General features: G+C 43.8%; 2 protein-coding genes across 2 annotated transcripts in view; one reads left to right on the top strand and one right to left on the bottom strand.

Annotated features, from left to right (window-relative positions):
- Positions 1-21,660, bottom strand: part of LOC308086529 (uncharacterized protein) — a 280,681-nt gene that overhangs the window by 80,118 nt on the left and 178,903 nt on the right. The gene's annotated exons all lie outside the window — the stretch shown is intronic.
- On the top strand, positions 13,958-14,776 carry LOC308086791 (phosphatidylinositol transfer protein beta isoform-like; the record flags this gene model as incomplete). Its single annotated transcript, XM_080430438.1, has 1 exon — positions 13,958-14,776. One exon carries the CDS (start codon positions 13,958-13,960, stop codon positions 14,774-14,776), a length of 819 nt encoding a protein of 272 aa, XP_080286564.1.

Here is a 21,660-nt window from a genome sequence, read left to right as displayed (position 1 = left end):
AAGCTGCTGTTTTCAAATGGCCGAACTATATACAGCTGAAGTGGTTAGTTTGTTTTGTAGTAATAATCAAAATCTAAGTAACTAGTAACTAAAGTTTTCATATAATTGTAGTGGAGTAAACGTACAATATTTAAAATTATTGAAAATTGTAGAAACTGAGGAAAGTAAAAAAGTTACCTCAAAATTGTACTTAAAGGGATAGTTAACCCCCAAAAAAACTTTTTTTCTATTGATTAGTCACCCCATGGAGACTTGAATTCATGGATATTATTTTAGTTTTTGTCGCATTCCTAAGCCAATAAATTGATGACCAGCAGACCGGTAGGCAGCGGTTCCGGTAGGAGACACAAAGGAGACTCTTTGTGTCTAAAATATACATGAATTCAAGTCTCCATGGGGTGACTAATCGATAGAAAAAAGTGATTTGGGGGGAAACTATCCCTTTAAGTACAGCACTTGAGTACATGTACTTACACCACTGCATGGCACCCACCACATCCACTTTGAGAAAGGCTGATGTAGAGATATTCAGACGTCAGGGTTAGCAGATCAAACATGGACTAGTTAGAGGTAATGAGATGCAGGAGATGCCAGAGAGCTTAAAGGAGGAGTTCACCCAAAAAAATATTTATTTTCTATCAATTGCACACCCCATGAAGCCTTGAATACATGGATTTATTTTGGTTTTTGTCGCATTCCTAAGCCAATAATTTGATGCCCGGGTGTATTTCCGGTAGGAGACAGAAATAATCTACTTTGTGTCTCCTACCGGATACATTAGCCGATAGGAGACAGGAATCAAATTATTAGCTTAGGAATGTGACAAAAACGCAAATAAATCCATGGATTCAAGGCTTCATGGGGTGTGCAATTGATAGAAAATAAGTCATTTTTTGGGTGAACTACTCCTTTAAGGCTACTGGCTCGTGCCGGTTTAAACAACCTCTGTTTGCATTGAGTGCTCCATAAGGCTTTGTTTTTGCTTAGTTTTTTGTTTATCCGGAAGAGGCTAATGAACTGCTTACGTGTGAGTCCTCGTGTGAGGACCTCTCACACGCGCGCACGTGCGTGCGTGTGTGTGTGTGTGTGTGTGTGTGTGTGTGTGTGTGTGTGTGTGGGCCAAATCCCACTGGGCATGTAACAATTTATCGTAAATCGATTTAAATCGATTCAAAAGGGTGACAATTCAAATCGATTTAACAAAAGAATTGTCGCAATGTGAAAAATAGCCAGAAGAAACATTTGGACAGGTGGAAAACTTTTGTTAAACTTGCAGAGTGACACATTACTTTACCTGGTTTACATCTTCTGATAGTTGTACTTGAATACATGAAATAATAATCCCGTTTAGTGTTTCATTAGCGCACGTGTGAAAAAATCTAAATACAGCGTGGAGTGATGCCGCTGATAAACACACGTTGAAAGGCTAGGATCATGATACCAAGGATTCGACAGTGATGTCTCTATTATGCAACCCGGAAGTAGCACAGACGTACGCCATTATGTTCGAAGCTGGTTATAAAGATACCAAGGATTCGTCAGTGATGTCACTGACATGTGCAAAAGAAAATACAGGATCTTTGTAAGAGAATTGATGAAAAGTTTTCAGTCATTTGCTACTGTATTGGAAAGAGGATAAGACAAAACAAAGTATTGTAAAAAAATATATATAAAAGAGAAGAAAATACTGGATTTGTGTAAGAGATTTGTCCGGAAAATATATTTTTTTGTTAAAAGATTCGTGAAAAATCGTATCGTGAACCTCAAATCGTGATTCGAATCGTATCGGGAGTTGAGTGAATCGTTACAACTGGGGACCCTCCAACATAATCATATTTGAACTGGGACCCCCCACCCAGACAAGCACTTGGAATTGTATGAGTTGAGGCATTTACATTTAGTTTGACTCGGTTCGACTGATAAATATTGTGAAAATAGCTGATCAACAAGCTCACAACGCCTCGCAACACGAGGCGTTGTGAGCTTGTAGATCTGCTATTTTCACAATATTTGCCTCTTTCTGGTCTTTTACATTTTATCTTTTATTTCACTCTCTGGGGACCCCCCCCCCCCCCCAAAAGAAAAATCATGTGGCGACCCGACCCACACGTTGCGAACCACTGCCCTAGGGGATACAGGGAGAACATGCAAACGCAGAAAGGCCCTTTCGTGTGTGTCTCTATTTTGATCATTGTGAGCCTTGTATCAAAGGATCGCAGGGACGGGGATATGCAGTGTGCGTCAAAGCGGGTTCACTGTGATCTTGCATGCGTGGAAACGTGGAAAGATCTCATTAAATCAGGTTGTCAGACTCAGAGCCACAGGGAGGAACAGAGGGGCTTATATATCCACTGCTGCTTTCTAAAGAACAGAACAAATAACAGGTTGCTTTAATTCACAGACTTTGGATCTCCATATAGCTGTCAGGTGGAAACCTTGTATGTCCAAAATAGTTACTTTTCAGGAAATGGCACCAAAAAAAGAAAGAAAATAACCTGTGTTACAATGGATCCAATGTAATAAGTGTAATAAGTTTCATTCATTCAATATTTATAAAACCCACACACACTTAACCATTATCTTCTTTGGGTCAATTCAGGGCAATGGTTTCCAAAACTTTTATTCAAGATTGTGTAATCTGCTTTATTACATTGGTGTATCTGTTCTAGTTCTTTGAGTATTTTTGTTTTTTGAGTATTTTCTGTCTTCTGTTTTCTGTCCTCTTCATGTATTTTAACATTGCTGTATATGAATGCTCTACACCTGTTGATTATAGTGTTCTGTATGTCGGCTACATTGAAAATGTCGGCTACATTTAAAACCGTACTCAGAGTTATAATAAAGGTTATGAACTTAAAATAGGCTGTCTACAAGCTCACAACGCATCATGATGTGATATACAGTATGGCCTGCGTTTTCAAAACACCGTTCAGATGGTGATTGCGAAAGTAAGAAAGAAATTAGGCAACCAAAAAAAATTGCTGCCTCTTCCTCTTGGAATGATTTGCAGAAGGATCTGAGCCTAACTGAGCTGATCACTTTGGCTGGATTTAAATCTATTTTAAAGTATAGAGAGACTATAGTAAGTTTGACACATAATATGATTGCTTTTACATTTTTGTCAACTGCCGGACCTGAAGTTGTTCGTAACCATTTTAGTTCTTGATCCTGTTTTTCCACTTTAACCCTTTACGACCGGGAACGCATGTTCTGATTTCTTTGGCTATTATCCCATTTTGGGCGGGAACCCCTATTTGTAACTATACCTTTCAGGACGGGAACCCCTTTTGGTGTCCCCACATGGTTATGGGGGGGTCCCCAGATGACAGTGAAGTGACAATTTAAGGACTTTTAAGACCTTTTTAAAGGAGAATTCCGGACAAATTAAGTGTTATCTTTGATGTCTCGTTACTCACCTAGCGACGTGAAAAGTGGCGTTCTTTTTTTCCATATATTCCCCTGTCGTCATTTTTTAAACCCCCTCCGTTGTCATAATGGGAGCGCGTGGGTAAGGGAAATTCGTCTATTATAACCGACGCAAAGTTGTTTTTTTCTCTACTAGTATTCATAGTAGAGTCTCATGATAGTCAAACATGTGTTGAAACTATCTGCGAGGCTGCCGTCAATGGCGAACGATTTAACACTGGTTGCTTGTTTCCAGATTCTGGCAACACGAGTTGCCAGGTTCTGGAAAGAAACAAGCATCCAGTGTTAAATCGTTCGGCAGTAGCGCTAGCCTCTCAGGCTAGCTACTCTCATGTTTGACTATCATGAGACTCTACTATGAATACTAGTAGAGAAAAAAACAACTTTGCGTCGGTTATAATAGACGAATTTCCCTTACCCACGCGCTCCCATTATGACAACGGAGGGGGTTTAAAAAATGACGACAGGGGAATATATGGAAAAAAAGAACGCCACTTTTCACGTCGCTAGGTGAGTAACGAGACATGAAAGATAACACTTAATTTGTCCGGAATTCTCCTTTAATACCTAAGAAAAAGAAAGATTACTGCCATTACTGCGTCAAAAGTTATCAACAAATAACACACTGGTCAAACATTGGCCAAATTGTCACATAATATAAGAAAGAGGCAAGCATTTTGAAAATAGCCGATCTACAAGCTCATAACGCCTCGCTTTGTGAGGCGTTATGAGCTTGTAGATCTGCTATTTTCACAATGTTTAACTGACCCTGACAAGCACATTCTAAGTGCTTGTCAGGGTGAGGGGTTCCCGGTTCAAATATGATTATTTTGGGCGGTCCCCAGTTCAAATTATTTTTAAGGGGTCTTCATTTCAAATATGATTATTTTGGGGTGTCGTGGCCTGAAAAGGTTGAGAACCACTGTTCTACATAACACATGGAGACTCGAGTCTCAGTGAAAGGAAGAAGTATACTCAGATTTTTGGGCCCTATAAGTGGGGTTGGGACACCTCATTAGTACACCCTTCGCTGTACTGTGATTGGCTCATAATTAGTACACCCCTAGCATTAGTACACCCCTAGCTGTACTGTGATTGGCTGACTCTTTTGGCTGACTCTATTCAGCACTGTGATTGGCTAGCGAGACACATGATGAAATTAATAACCTATAAATAGGATTATGCACTTCAAAAAAAAACTTCATACATTTTTTTTTTAAAGTGAGCTTCCATCACTGTGATGACCACACCGCCCACTTCACACTGGGTGTGATTTTTTTTAAGTAAAAATAGCAATACCACAATGTAGAAAGACTCTTAACACATTCATTGCCAGGTATTACATAATTAATTCATCCGCCACTGCCAGCGTTTTTTCCTTATTTTGACGATCCACAGAATTTTTCTTTCAACGCCGATGTATATGTGACAAAGGTGAAACGGGGGTTTCTTAAAACTTTTGTAAATGTTTTTATTGGTGCTTAATGTATAATTATTTGCTCATTTAACCACCATCTTATTATTTTTGTACAACCGTTTTGCACTGTTTTACAATTGTTTTCCCCCGGTCCCTTGGTTCACTCATTGAGAGACATTCAATGGCAGAGAGGTGGTCACGAGGTCCCGCCCAAGGCCACGGTCATGGCCAATGTCCCCAGACATTATGTCACCACGGACAAATGAAGGAAGAGAGAGGTGTGGTTTTGACAGGTATAAAAGAGGAGGCGGGACAGTTGAAAGCAGAAGCAGAGCCCAGAGAGAAGGAGGGTCAGACGGAGAGAGGAAGCAGAGGAGGAGGTTGTATGAGAGCCCCGGAATAAAGTGAGGGAACTTGAGCGAGTTACACCAGCCACCAAGCAGTTGGAAGCCGAGGTGTACCTATCTATGAGCAAAGAGGGAGGAACGATCGAACCGAAGGGGAGGAAGAGAGAGCGAGACCAGACCATAAACAGAGGACCATACGAACCGAGACCAGACCATAAAAGGAGCGCTGAGACGGAGAGTGGTGATAAACGTTGCATACGCAACCTACTCAGCGCCAGGTGTAAAAGCCTGGCCTGTCAGTAAGTACCGATCCATGCAACGTTCATCCTTGTATAACCACCAACTGTGAAAACGCGCATGTACTTTACCAATGCACAGTGAACTGGTCATAGTTTCTATCATTGCAGAAGGAGAGAAGAAGAAAAGAAGACAAAGACGACTGGCATAAACCCTCTTCCTACTTACCCCCATATATGGACATGCAGCATTTCCCCCTGAAACGAAACGTGTTGAGTATCTCAAAGCACTTTATTGGCACAGCACTTTTCTTATGAAGTATTGTTGCACAGAAACCCCTGCTAATTGCAAACCTGTTGACCAAGCCCTGCGTAATTTGCACAACTTTATAGTTCATTTTATAGTTGTTGTGTAAATTACTTTGTTGTGTTTTAGTTAGGTTTTATTAGTATAGTGTTATTTTGATTGTTTTTAAGGCACAGAAGCCACTGTATTAGGGACCAATAAATATACTTACCTTTTTGATACATTTTGCATCCGTGTCCAGTTTCTCAGGGGAATTTTCTAAAGTGTGTGTTCTCAAAACCAAAGTATTGAAACTTACCAGTAACTCGAACCTGTGAAAGCCTGTAGAAGTAAAGGTGTATTTAAAGGGGACTCTCCTCTATAACAAAAGTGGCGTAGTCGACAAACTAAACAGTATTCAGACTGAAACTCACAATAATTACGCACCCAGCACTTTACTGTGCATTGATATTTTATTGTTGTGAGTTTGATATTGAACTATTTATTAAAGGACAAATAGAGTGTGCAATACCTCAAGATAATTGCAAGTCAAATGTGATACAATTACGGCCTTGTTCACATATTTGGCGTAGCGCGGCAGGACTGGTTGAGAACACACAGAAAAAAACCCTTAAGAGAAACTGTACTGTTATTTTGTTATTTTTGTGTTTGTTTTTGCTTTATAATGATGATGATGCCAGTGTATCCCGGTGCCCCGTGGTTGCCCACTTTTGGTGGTACAGAAGGTGAGAGTAGATATAAGGAATGGAAAGAGCAGATCAAAGGATTATTAAGTACCCAGGAACTAACAGAAGTAAAAAAAGTTGCTATTGTAATCAAAACACTCACGAACGAAGCTAAACGGCAAATTAGTGTGGTTGATGATGGCGAACGTGACACAGTGGCAAAAATCTTTACATACTTAGACACTTTATATAAAGAAACTGTTTCAGTCGCAGAAATGCGCTCTTTATTTTATGGGTGCGCACAGCGTGCAGGAGAGAATGTACAAACCTATATCCTGAGACTTAGAGAGCTGTTTTGTGGGCTGCGGCGACACGACTCAGGCACCGCTCCCTCCGATGCCATTCTTCGTGATCAGTTTATTATGGGCTTAGCTGAGGGCCCTCTGGGCCAAGCCTTAAAAGTATATGCTCGACGACACCCTGATGAAGATTTTGCTGCTCTGCGCGAAGAAGCCTGTCTGTTAGATGCTGAACATGGAACTACTGAAATAATGTGCCACGCTGTTAATCCTATTTCTGTCCCCAAACCCTCTCAGGACCCCGCTTGGAGAGAAAAGTTAAAACAGGAAATCATGGACGACGTTAAAACCCAAATGCAAGGATTCACGCAGGAACTCATGAAAGAAATCAGACCGCTCCTCCGCACTGGCACCGCTGACGCACGATCTCGCACTCCGCCCCCACCTGAACGACGGTACACGGCCTCTCAGCGCTATGAATGGGATGAAGGAGGTAGGCCGATATGTGGACAGTGTGGGCAGGCTGGTCATATAGCGAGGTTCTGTAGATCCGATCGAGCTCAGTTAAACTAGTACGCCCTGTCGCCGAGGTCCGGGGGGCAGAGGTGCAACGTTCACTGAAAAAGTTAAGGGCCAATGAAGTGTTTATTGGGGAATGTCCGACAATTGGGATAATGATGGGGGGAGTCAAATTGCGGGGTTTATTAGATACGGGGTCCCAAGTAACGCTGATGCAACAGAGTTTGTTTAACGAAAAGTTCTCACAAGAAAAGATGGAAAATGGGCCTCTGGTGTTTAGCCTACGGGCAGCGAATGGTCTCGATTTACCATACTCTGGCTATGCCATATTCGATTTGGAATTAGAAGGACTGAAGATACCTGGAAGAGGAATAGTAATTGTGAAAGATGAACATTGTATCCAGCCGCTGATAATTGGAATGAATGTGGTCCACGCCGTGTGGCACGCACTATTTAAATTACCTGGGAGGTCTGTGTTTCCATGCCAACAGGAGAGGACGCCATGGAGAGAAGCCTTCGCCGCCTGTAGGAGGGTGGAAGCCGTAACCCACGAAGATGGAGCGTTGGGCTATGTGTGGCCTGTCGGCCGGCGGAGAATCCGAGTCCCCGCCCGCAGTGAATTAGTAGTATGGGGCCGTGCATGGAAAGGACCAAATGGAGCAGAATACGAGGCCCTGATGGAGGCCATACCGGAAGGGAAGGATCTGGGAGTGGCCCGAGCGTTGGTCACCGTGCGTAATGGTCGAGTCCCAGTGCGCATTTGCAACCCCCACTCGTATAGCCTGTCCGTGGGCCGATATCAAAAATTAGGGAAGCTGTATCCGGTGGAGGAGGCCGACGTCCGCGGGAGACGAGACCTGAACCTGTCCCTGGGAACCGATGGAGCAGTGGAAGTGTCCCTGGTGAGCATAGAAGACGATGGACCAGTGAAGACCTTACCTGAGGAGATGGAGGAGTTGACCCGACGAGATGACTTACCTGAACAGCAGAGGAAGGAGCTGCATGCGATGATGTGTAAATGGAAGAAGGTGTTTGCAGTCCATGATGAGGATTTCGGGCAGACGGACGTTGTACAGCACCAAATACCGACTGGAGACGCGGCACCCATTCGTCAGAGGCACCGACCGCTGCCGCCCTCCATGTACAGAGAAATGAAGACTCTACTGAGTGACATGCTGGACAAGGGAGTGATAAAAGAAAGTTGCAGTCCATGGGCAGCGCCCATTGTCCTGGTGAAGAAAAAAGATGGCAGCTGGCGTTTCTGCGTCGACTACCGAAAACTGAATGCAGTAACCCACAAAGATGCTTTCCCCTTACCTCGGATCGAGGAGACCTTAACGAGCCTGACCAAAGCCCAGTGGTTCTCCACACTCGACCTGGCTAGCGGGTATTGGCAGGTGGGCATGGACCCTCGGGATCGGGAGAAGACAGCGTTCACCACCCCCCTAGGACTGTTCGAATTCCAGCGGATGCCGTTTGGGTTATGTAACGCCCCCGCAACCTTCCAAAGACTAATGCAGCGATGTTTGAGTGGCCAGGTGACAGAATCGTTATTAGTGTACCTTGATGACATTATTGTTTATTCACCTGACTTCTCCTCTCACATGCAGCACCTTGACCAGGTCTTCGAGCGGTTGTGGAGACACGGACTGAAGTTGCGTTTGGACAAATGCAAGCTCCTCCAAAAGGAGGTAAAATTCTTGGGCCATGTTGTAGACAAGGAGGGAGTGCGACCGGACCCTGAAAAGGTGGCGGCGGTAAGAGATTGGTCCCCACCCTCGACTGTCCGTGAGGTCCGCGCTTTTCTAGGTCTGGCCGGGTATTATCGCCGCTTTGTGTCCTCGTTTGCTGCTATAGCTAGGCCACTAAATAGTTTGTTAATCGGAATCCCAAATGATGTCAAGTCCCACCAGTGTAAAATAGTGTGGTCCCCTGAATGCCAAAATTTGTTTAATGCTCTAAAAACTGCCCTCACGCAGGCTCCAATACTGGCTTACGCAGATTATGACCAGCCTTTTGTGGTATATACTGATGCGAGTGGCCGTGGGCTCGGTGCGGTTCTGGCGCAGGTCCAGGATGGCCAGGAACGAGTGATTGCCTACGCCAGCCGAAGTCTACACCCGACCGAGCAAAATGATGCAAATTATAGTTCCTTTAAGTTAGAGCTCTTGGCCCTTAAATGGGCCGTGACAGAAAAATTTAAGGATTATTTAACCGGCGCTCAGTTTACAATATATACAGACAATAACCCCGTTGCGCATCTTCAAACAGCTCGACTAGGCGCTGTGGAACAGCGCTGGGCGGCCCAATTAGCATCGTTCACATACGACATAAAGTACCGACCTGGAAAAAACAATGCAAATGCAGATGCCCTGTCTAGATTCCCTGTTCAACCTGTAGGAGTGGCCGTGGTGGAGTTGACGCCGGTGGCTAGGGAGGATGGGTGGGCTGGAGCTGAGTGGCGGGAAGCACAGGATCGGGATCCAGACATCCAAATGGTGAGGAGTTGTGTAGAGCGGAGGAGGGTGCCTACCCTTATGGAGAAGAAGGGTTGGTCACGGGAAGCCAGACAGCTGCTGCGACAATGGGACAGGTTACGCATACGAGACAATGTGTTATATAGGCAAGTGACTGATCAACATACACAAGAAACATACTCACAACTTGTTTGTCCAGGAGCGCGACGAGAGGAGGTGTGGAAAGGACTCCATGTGGCCGCGGCACACGCCGGGTTAGACCGGACTTTGGCGCAGCTTCGGCGCCGGTTCTACTGGCCGGGCATGGAGGGGGCGGTGCGCCAGTTCCAGCGAGGTTGTGTCGCCTGCAGCCTACTGAAGGACAGGTTAGAACCGAGGGCCCCCTTACAGCCATTTAAAGTGTCGTATCCTATGGAGGTAGTGGCTATTGATTTCCTCACATTAGGTAGACCTAATGATGCATGGCAGAATATTCTTGTAGCAACCGATTTGTTTACTCGGTACAGTTGGGCTATTCCAACGCGTGACCAAACAGCGCCCACGACTGTCCGTGCGCTTTGGACACATATTATCCAGCCCTTTGGCTGCCCGGCTCGTTTTCACTCTGACAGAGGCCCAAATTTTGAATCTGAATTAATGCAGCAATTGTGTCACACCACCCCTTACCACCCAGCTGGTAATGGGGGGGTGGAGAGGTTTAACCAAACCCTGTTGAACATGTTGCGCTCCTTAGATACTGATCGCCAAGGAAGATGGAATGAACACCTACCTGAGTTAGTACATGCTTATAACAATACTGAACATAGTGCTACAGGCTATGCCCCTGCGTTCTTAATGTTCGGTCGCCATCTGAGGCGTCCGGTAGATGTAGCATTAGGAGTACCGCTGTCACAGAATCGAATGGGAGTGGGAGATTGGGTGCAGGATCACCAGAAACGAATGGCCACAGCGTATAGGACAGCAGAGAAAAAAATGGTAAATATAGCAGCACAGCGTAAACAGGTTTATGACCGCCGAGCTGGCATGCCACCGCTATTGCCTGGAGAGAGAGTATGGGTGCGAAACAGGAACCGCCAGGGACAAGGTAAACTGGGCCCATGGTGGGACCCAGAACCTTTTGTGGTGTTGGAGAGGGTGGGGGATGCAGGGTTAGTATATAGGATCCGACCTGAGAAAGGAGGGCGAGATAAAACGATCCATAGGAATGCATTAAAAGTGTGTATAGCCCCCAGGTCCCCGATGGAGAGCCCCGCACCTGCCCCAGTGTCAGAACCGGTGGGACCTGTATGGCCGCCTTATATAGGGTTTTTTCCTGGTCCTAGGGAACCTGAAGGTCCGCGACGCTCTGGAAGAGCGAACCTAGGACAGCCACCTGAGAGGTATGGACATGACGATTAGAACCAGTTGTCAGGGACTGCCAACGGAAAAGTAGGGGGGAATGTGACAAAGGTGAAACGGGGGTTTCTTAAAACTTTTGTAAATGTTTTTATTGGTGCTTAATGTATAATTATTTGCTCATTTAACCACCATCTTATTATTTTTGTACAACCGTTTTGCACTGTTTTACAATTGTTTTCCCCCGGTCCCTTGGTTCACTCATTGAGAGACATTCAGTGGCAGAGAGGTGGTCACGAGGTCCCGCCCAAGGCCACGGTCATGGCCAATGTCCCCAGACATTATGTCACCACGGACAAATGAAGGAAGAGAGAGGTGTGGTTTTGACAGGTATAAAAGAGGAGGCGGGACAGTTGAAAGCAGAAGCAGAGCCCAGAGAGAAGGAGGGTCAGACGGAGAGAGGAAGCAGAGGAGGAGGTTGTATGAGAGCCCCGGAATAAAGTGAGGGAACTTGAGCGAGTTACACCAGCCACCAAGCAGTTGGAAGCCGAGGTGTACCTATCTATGAGCAAAGAGGGAGGAACGATCGAACCGAAGGGGAGGAAGAGAGAGCGAGACCAGACCATAAACAGAGGACCATACGAACCGAGACCAGACCATAAAAGGAGCGCTGAGACGGAGAGTGGTGATAAACGTTGCATACGCAACCTACTCAGCGCCAGGTGTAAAAGCCTGGCCTGTCAGTAAGTACCGATCCATGCAACGTTCATCCTTGTATAACCACCAACTGTGAAAACGCGCATGTACTTTACCAATGCACAGTGAACTGGTCATAGTTTCTATCATTGCAGAAGGAGAGAAGAAGAAAAGAAGACAAAGACGACTGGCATAAACCCTCTTCCTACTTACCCCCATATATGGACATGCAGCATTTCCCCCTGAAACGAAACGTGTTGAGTATCTCAAAGCACTTTATTGGCACAGCACTTTTCTTATGAAGTATTGTTGCACAGAAACCCCTGCTAATTGCAAACCTGTTGACCAAGCCCTGCGTAATTTGCACAACTTTATAGTTCATTTTATAGTTGTTGTGTAAATTACTTTGTTGTGTTTTAGTTAGGTTTTATAAGTATAGTGTTATTTTGATTGTTTTTAAGGCACAGAAGCCACTGTATTAGGGACCAATAAATATACTTACCTTTTTGATACATTTTGCATCCGTGTCCAGTTTCTCAGGGGAATTTTCTAAAGTGTGTGTTCTCAAAACCAAAGTATTGAAACTTACCAGTAACTCGAACCTGTGAAAGCCTGTAGAAGTAAAGGTGTATTTAAAGGGGACTCTCCTCTATAACAAAAGTGGCGTAGTCGACAAACTAAACAGTATTCAGACTGAAACTCACAATAATTACGCACCCAGCACTTTACTGTGCATTGATATTTTATTGTTGTGAGTTTGATATTGAACTATTTATTAAAGGACAAATAGAGTGTGCAATACCTCAAGATAATTGCAAGTCAAATGTGATACAATTACGGCCTTGTTCACATATTCAAACGATGTCTCGGTGGAGGAGTCTCTCTTCTTTCCACTGGAAAAACAAACATTGTAACCGCGTTGTCGTTTTCACCAGAAACGCAATCTGGGAAAAGAAATCCGAGATAAATGTATTTTTATGAATCTGAGAGCATTGTAGTGGACAGGGTGAACATGTTTTAGATGACGTCATGTCCGGGTGGATCCTTCTCTCGAAGTCAAGGCATCATTCATAGGTTGGCGAAGAGCACCCTCTATCTAGCGCAATCACGCAGCTGTAGAAACAAGACCAGGAGACCTGGTTCTGCCAGACCCAGAATAAATTCCTTTTCCTTTTATGCCCATGTATGGACGAAAGGGGGACGAAATTGGCTGACTCTATTCAGCACTGTGATTGGCTAGCGAGACACATGATGACATTAATAACCTATAAATAGGATTATGCACTTTAAAAAAATCCATTTTTTTCCATCACTATGGGGGACGAAACTTGAACCCTCTTTTATGCCCATGTATGGACGAAATAGGGACAAAGCCTCATGTAGGCCGACCCCTTGGGTCTGGCAAACATTCAGGGCATATTTGCCAGCACTAGCCTATATGGAGATCCCCATAAATGGAGACAATCGACCTACGAAGTCTGACAGCATAGGATCTCTAGAAAGGGAGATTCCTAAACGTATCATAGATCTGACATCAGGGAACCCCTCCCAGAACTCCATATATGGAGATAACTATCACATCCAGGACTGACGTCATAGTCCCATATTTGGGCATAACCGACATAGGCCGATCCATACGTGGAGATGTCTGACACTACCTGCCACATTAGGGCCACAGAATATAAAGGCTTGATGTGCCTTGGTTGAGGGCAGTTCCAGCAGCAACTCGAGAGAGATCAACTACCGTATTTTCCGCACTATAAGGCACATCTGAGTTGAAGGCGCACCTTCAATAAATGTATTATTTTCATATATAGGGCGCACCGCATTATAAGGCGCATCCGCACTATAAGGCCCACTGACGGTGCGGCTTATAGTGCGGAAACCAAGGGAACCAATATTGATACATATATAAGGCGCATCGGATTATAAGGCGCATCCGCACTATAAGGCGCACTGACGGTGCGCCTTATAGTGCGGAAAATACGGTACTCATAGAGAGATAAGCATCGAAGAGAATCCAGCAATAGTTCCACATGACGTAATATTACGTCCATGCAGTCAATGTGTTAAAATGAGTAAAAGTGCCAACAGTTTGCATTGTGAGTGACATCACTCCAGACGTCACTCACGTCACTCGGTCCGCCTATGTAAGATCTTAACCAGCTAGACTTATAGATACAAAGATAACAGCATAATATTGTTTTAGTTGGAGAACAACGACAAAAAAAGCATGCTCATCAAAGAGTTCCGAGTGGTCCTGCCCATCTCGGTGGAGGAATACCAGGTAGGGAAGCTGTACTCGGTGGCGGAGGTGAGCAAGACGGTGACGGGCGGCGGCGAGGGCGTCCAGGTGCTGGTCAACGAGCCCTACGAGGAGGACGGCGAGAAGGGCCAGTATACGCACAAGATGTACCATATCAAGAACAGCGTGCCCAAGATACTCAGCATGGTCATGCCCAAGGGCTCCATGGTGGTGCACGAGAAGGCCTGGAACACCTACCCGTACACCCGCACCATCCTCACCAACGAGTACATGAAGGACAACTTCTACATCAAGATCGAGACGTGGCACAGGCCGGACATGGGCGAGGAGGACAACGTCCACGGGCTGGACACCGAGGAGTGGAAGAACGTGGAGGTGGTTCACATCGACATCGCCGACAAGAACCAGGTGCTGAAGACGGACTACAAGGCAGAGGCGGACCCCGCCACCTTCAGGTCGGCGAAGACGAAGAGAGGTCCGCTGCGAGCCGACTGGCAGAACCTCATCGCGAAGAGGGACTCGGCCGTCCCCCACATGTGCGCCTACAAGCTGGTGACGGTGCACTTCAAGTGGCTCGGCCTCCAGAGCAACGTGGAGGCCTACTTCCTGAAGCGGCAGAGGCGCGTGTTCACCCTGTTCAACAGGCAGCTGTTCTGCTGGATCGACCATTGGTTCGGCCTGACCATGGAGCAGATACGCCTCATGGAGGACGAGACGCAGAAGGATCTGGCGGAGCTGATCGAGAAAGGCGACTTCAGGGGCCTCATCGGTTTAGGCGACGACTAATAACTGACTCTCAACGTCTGTTGTTCCCCGGGGGGGACCCACCAGTGGTCCAGATGGACCCCCTTACAGGTTTGTAACTCTGAGAGTGTACAAATGTAACCACATGATCCCTTATTAGGGTCCATTTTGGTTCCATTTGTACACTCTCCGTGTTGAATTAACACTGAAGGTTGTACCTTTTTTAATTTCCGGGACCTCCAATTTGATATACATTAGACCACGTACCTCCCATTTGACACCATCTTTACTCTCAGAGTTATAGGTCCATTTGGCCCCATGGTGGGCCCCAGACCTTATATTGAGAAACGGTGAACTAACTGACTAGTGTCCATTATTTAGTTAGCGATTATCCTATCAATTACTGTTTTCACAATAATCAAATATAGTCCAGAAGTGCATTTTTTTTCGTTCACTTATTTTTATATCAATCAGAATCAACGTGAAAAGAAATAGAATTGATAGTTTTTTTTAAATAATCGACTAAATCGATTATTGGTAGATTGTATAATATATATATACCACTGTAGATTGACTGTACATATTTTTACCCATAGTGCGGATAGATTGTTCATTTATAAATGTTGATAATAGCTCAAAACACCATGCAGTCCAAGTGCAGGCCGGCCAGGCAAGACTCAGTGATTCTGAACATTTTTCATTTCAAGGACCCCCAGCTTGATATGCATTAGAGCCACAGACTCCCATTCGATATGTTTTTTTACATCTCTAGGACCCCAATACACACTGTATAACTCTGCATGTGTGCAAATGGAACCAAATCCATTTGGTTCCATTTGCACACATGCAGAGTTACAGAACCGTAAGGGTCCACTTGGTTCCAAACTGTCAATCATTTAGCTGCGGACCCCTCCATGGGACCCATACACCCCTACAAACGACCACCTGAGGGTCCCTGCAACAATGAGAAACACAAACCCTACATTTACCTTTAGTTTTTTGTTTTAGTTTTTGTAGCATAGCCAAAGATGGTGGGAGAACCATTTGACTCTGAAGGGGTTTTAACCTCAGAACCTTTCATAACCTGAAACTTTACAGAACCTGTGAAGTTCTGCAATGTTTGTTTTTTTGTTTACCTTTCCATTATAACCAGAAATTATGCATTGCATTAGTTCATGCAGAGTCATACACACCTCAGCTGTAATTGGCTGTCAGTCTGCTGATTGTTCACCTAGCTTTCCTATACTCTCCAATCACAGCTCTGGTGGCCGTTACCACAGCAGCCACGCTTTTCTACACTCCAATCAAAGCTCACGCTCTTAACAGGGCGGCTCCATTCATTAGATCCCTGTTTCTCTTCTGCTGCTGCTTTAGCTGCCTCCTCCACCCCAGCCTCCACCTTTTGACCAGGGTATGGCATATAGGCTCAAATACTATTATGATTTATCTGCTGATTCAATTCAATCTGTCAATGTATTGCTTAGGCCTGCTCTTGTATTCACCTTATTCCTGGCCTTCTCCAGGGCACCGCCATTGCCTCTTACGAGGCATCATTGAGTTTTTCTCTGTGTGCTGCTTCATTCAATATCTGTTCACTTCCTCCCTAGCACGTACTGCAGGTGTAATGCAGGTAGGCTAATCAGTGTGTTGCCAGATTTTGCAAAAGAAACAAGCGGACAGGTCTATGAAAACAAGCCTAAAAGAAGCAACTATAGGCTCAGTGTTACCTCTTTACATCGGCTATTTGAAAATAGGAGATCAACAAGCTCACAATGTGTCACATCACGACACGTGACCTTGTAGATCTGCTATTTAAAAAAACAATATTGGGAAAAAAGTTAAATATATTTTTTAATATTTTTGAAACATTTTAACAACAAATCTTGTATGGGGGTCCCTGGCACCACATATTTTCAGATGGGGTTAAAAGAAGCCCCGAATGGCTTATTATAAGCTGACATGGCAACACTGCTAAACAGGAAACTCATTGATATGGGGCTCCCCACCTCCCCTACCTGGCCACACCCACAGTGGGTATAGCCAGGCCCACAGTGGGCGTGGCCAGGAATACGGTGAATACCTATTGGGGGTTTTGCTTAGTGATCCCTGATTTTGCTAATTGAGGGAACATCCCAAGAGCGGAGCCATTAATGCCAAGTGTATTCCATTGTGTTGCAATAAATGGTTAAATCTACTTTGACTGAACCAGACTCAACCTCTGAAGGGGGAGGTAGGCTACATCATCAACAACTAAGCAACTTTACATCTAAAAAAAATAGCATTGTGTAGCGTGTAGATCATGCTATTTTCACTATTTTAAAAACATTTTGAAAGTATAAGTTCTGAGTTAGAACTCAGTGTTAGTATCACCTCCTGAGCAAGGGCCCAAACAAGGTTCAGAGAACCTTATTATGAAACCGAGCCGTAGCTTTTTTACATTTCTGGGACCCCCAGTTGGGCATGCATTAGCCCATGGACTCCATACATCTGGCAGTGTACAACAGGTTCATATGGTTGCATTTGTACACTCTCAGACTTTGGAGGGGTACCAGGGGGTCCCCAGCTAAATTATTTAAAATAGTGTCACAATCATTTTAACCACTTTAACCATAATGTTATAGTTTGGCTTTTCAACAATAGCAGATATACAAGCTCATAGCGTGGCTATGAGCTTGTAGATCTGCTATTTTTGAAAAATCCTGGCACAAAAATATTTTTCGAGACAGGGGTTCCGCTGCCAAAGAAAAACATCAATTTGGCGGTCCTTGACATGAAAATGTTTGAGAACCACTGCATTACATCGTACTGTAACTAGCAATAATTTAAGTGGGGACCCCCTGGAATATGTATCAGAATACCATAGACCTACACAGTGTAATATGATCTTAACATGCAGTAGGCCAAGGAAGTATCTTGTGTATCATATTTCTTGAAATATTTCTCTTACTTAAAATGGAAGTGAATGGCCCCTGGGGGTTCCCAGATCCGCGGACCACCAAGGGTCCGGTCTGTAACTCTGAGGTTGTACGAATGGAACCAAATTGAATTAACCTTATAGATTGATGTCCCAGAGATTAAACTAAAGAAAAGACAACTGTTCAATCTACACTAGAATAGAATAGAATAGAATAGAATAAAAATATTGTATTAAACCCAGAGGGGAAATTAAGAACCACAGCTGCTCTCACCAGCATTTCACCAGATTCAAGGCAATAAATTCAGCGTTTTTCAGGCCAAGGACCCCTTAACTGAGAGAGAGATGAAGCAGGGCAGACCCCACTACATAATGGGATTCATGTTAAATGTGTGTTTTCAGACATTGAACCACTTAAACCCTCAATACTTTGTAAACTTGACCTTTGGCTCTGTACTTGGTCTGCTCTTTTTTCCCCTCTACACCAAACCTCTTCGCCGAAAATAGCCTCTACAAGTAGACGCGTAGTGAGCTTGTAGATCTGCTATTTTCGGCTATAATGTTCCCGCCAGAATGGGGATGCGAGGGTTCAAGTGGTTAATGTAAAAATATGGATAAAAGGGTTAAAATTATTGTGACGCTTTATTAACTTATTTTTCTGGGGACCCTCCCAAGGACCCCTGGGGGTACCCGGACCAGAGACTTATATTGAGAGTTCCGCCACTGAGGGGGCAGAAACAGCGTCGGTCATGTGGTTCATGTAAACTGGAAATAGTTACAAACGCCCATAGACTCCAATGCATTCCGTAAACTTCCGGTTTAGGGCTTTGTCACTATTTTCCAATAGAAGGCTATGTAGAAGATCTGACCCGAAGAAGTGGACGGAGGTGACGTAACTCTCCTTGAATGGCTCTGCCCCGGACCCCACTTTCAGAACCCATGTCTCAATGAACGTGCTCCTTCTGTTGACCAGTCCATCATGGAGAGAGTGGGAGACTCTGTCCATTGTTTGAGAAAAAGAACCGAGAAGGATACACCCGGAAATGACGTCATGTTTGATTGAATACTTTATTTAGAAAGACATGGAAACAGTACATGGAAGTACAATTCACCAAATATAGTTCATGATATGACAGCTTAGATAAATAAACCTAAAAGCAGTGACTTAAAAGTTAAAAGTGAAACTCTTAATCACACTGTGCAAACAAGGCCCATGCAAGCACTATTCAATTATTAAATGTATTCTATGAAAAGAGAAATAAACTAGAACTCTGTTAATGTTTAATAAATGTATCTGCCTCAACAGGACGAGCAACGGGCTAATTTCAGCTAATCAGCCTTTATATCAACATTGTATGAACATAGCAGGAAGTGGAGTTTAATTACATGCATGATGCAATCAAAGTCAAGTGAAAACAGAAGTACACGGTGTAATCATCCAATAGACTGGTGGTTCTCAACCTTTTCAGGCTGCGACCCCCTAAAATAATCATATTTGAACTGGGGACCCCCCAAAAATAATCATATTTGAACTGGGACCCCCCAAAAATAATCATATTTGAACTGGGGACCCCCAAAAATAATCATATTTGAACTGGGGACCCCCCACCCTGACAAACATTTGGAATTGTAATGGTCTTTCTTCCTTTTTTCCTTTCTATTTTTTGTAGGTATTAAAATGGTCTTAAAAGTCCTTAAATTTTCACTTCACTGTCATCTGGGGACCCCCATAAAATCATGTGGGGTCCGGAACCACAGGTTGAGGACCACTGCAATAACCTGACCATGCAAAGTGTAAAAATATGAAACATCTCACAAAGAAAAAAAAAGAAAAAACATAAAAAATTTAAGGAGAAAAAAAAGAAGAGAGGAAATCCCCCCCCCCCCCCTATGGTAATACAAAAAAAGGAAATACATTCTGCACAGTCTGTGTCTCAGAGGAGGGATGTGGACAGTTCAGAAACCCTGCCTACCAGTGACATCATAGATGGGGAATCCATGTTAATAGAAACGGCAGGCTTTTTCTTGTTGGAAAGTTAACGTGCTATAATGGAAGCTATTGTTCTCAAATTAATAAAATTGTGTCCAGCAGGATTGCAATGACTGGCCACTGATTGCTTCTCATCACTGTTCCTAATAATTTTTTTTGTTCAGAAATACGTGTTTTGAGCTGCCTGATAGTCTTACCCGCATAGTGCAACCCAAAAGGGCATTTAAAAAAATATGCACAACATTAGTTGTAAAAGGGATTCTACTTTTAACCACTTAAACCCCAGCATCTGAAATCTGGGGAAAACTCTCACACTTTGACTTTGACTTGACTTTGACATCTTGATTGGCAATCAAATACAATACATACATACATACATAGGCATATTTTATGCTTGGTTGATTAATTGAATACATAGGACCACAATGGAAACATTATGTCCTTTTAGCGCAAGTGTTTTACTGTAGGCTACTTCCGTGTTGTTTTACATCTTCGACTAAGAACGTATTCAATCAATCAATCAAAAAATTCTATAAACAAATATATAGTTTTAAAAATCGTTGAAGTAGATGGCAGAATCCACACCACACTTTTAATAAATACAACGGTGAACGATATAGTTATAGTTATCGTTATAGTTACAGTGCTTGGTATGAATGGCCCTTTTGTCATATTCTATGCAAATATGAATAGCCTACTATAATTATATACTGGTATATTATAATCACATCCATGGAGGACCAATCCACTGTAACACTCATTTGCTACTGTAATGCATTTCACATGCACGTGTGCAATGACTCAAATGAGTTACTGCAATTTACATCACTTTAAAAGTTTTCAAGCAGACACTTCAGCCCCCGGAACTCCCTGACAGTCTTTTTACACATGTCAGCTGCTTTCATGATACTGTCTTGTAACTCTTTATCTTGTTCCTCCGTTGGTGTGACAGCGGTCAAACTGACTAATAATGTCCCGATTTTGGTAAAGATCGCCATTAGCATTACAGAAAAGGACAGTGTTGTCTCCACAGCGGCCAACGCAGCCACTTTCTCAAGCAGACGTTCAAATTGTGCTGTGTCTGAGGGACTTGCCTCTGCCTGTGTCATCGCTGAGGAGGAAGTGTCATTGAACTCCTTTACAGCCTTTACAATTTCATCCAGGCAATCATTCTGTGGTTGGACTATTGTCAGAAATTCTTCTCCCAAAGTTTTAAGTTTGTTTGTGTAATCATTATCTTTCAGCACTTTAACAGTGTTTGTTGTTATAACAGCAGCAGCACTTCCTTCATTTAATGCCAAGCTTATAACAGGTGGTGCTAGAACTGTTCCGATTATACCTGCAAGTATACCTGCCTGCCTTTGTTTGTCTGTTGTATCATGCATATTTTTAACTTTCTCAGCTATGACGGAGAGCTCACGTGAAATAGCGCCCATTCTTTTTTGACCTTTATCAAAAAGTGTTATGAATGTTTCACCACTAACTTGGACTTCACAAAATATCTTAGAAAGCTCTTCTGGTAAGCCCTTGCTCGGTTTTCTGCTTTCTGCCATTTAAAAAAAAATCAGTCAATAGACACCGCCGTTGTCTTCTGTACGTCTCAGTTGTAAAGTAGAATTTTCACAGCACCACACTGAAAGTCAAAAACAGGTTTACTAGTGTTAATAATTCACTGTAGCCCAAAAGTACAAGATCAAATTGATTGTCCCATTGTGGGAATAATATCGGTCTAGTGCAGGGGTGGGCAACTTTGATGATGGAGAGGGCCACTATATTTCCACACTCACTCCAGAGGGCCACATTGCATATACTGTTGGGCAGACACGTCTTATCTCCGTATTTTAACTTTCTTCGTAAATTAAAGCCATACTTCGCCATTCTATGTCACACAAAAGTAGCAAAAATAGCTGATCTACAAGCTCAAAACGCGTCGCAGTGCGACGCGTTTTGAGCTTGTAGATCTATTTTTGCTATTTTTGACTTGGAATCCTGATTTCTTTTAGACCATTTTTTAAGTGGAAT

Source organism: Gymnoscopelus braueri (assembly GCF_963280865.1).
Source record: "Gymnoscopelus braueri genome assembly, chromosome: 6".
Classification (NCBI taxonomy): Eukaryota; Metazoa; Chordata; class Actinopteri; order Myctophiformes; family Myctophidae; genus Gymnoscopelus; species Gymnoscopelus braueri.
Note: the sequence above shows the minus strand (reverse complement) of the source record. Positions and strands in the feature narration are given on the sequence as shown.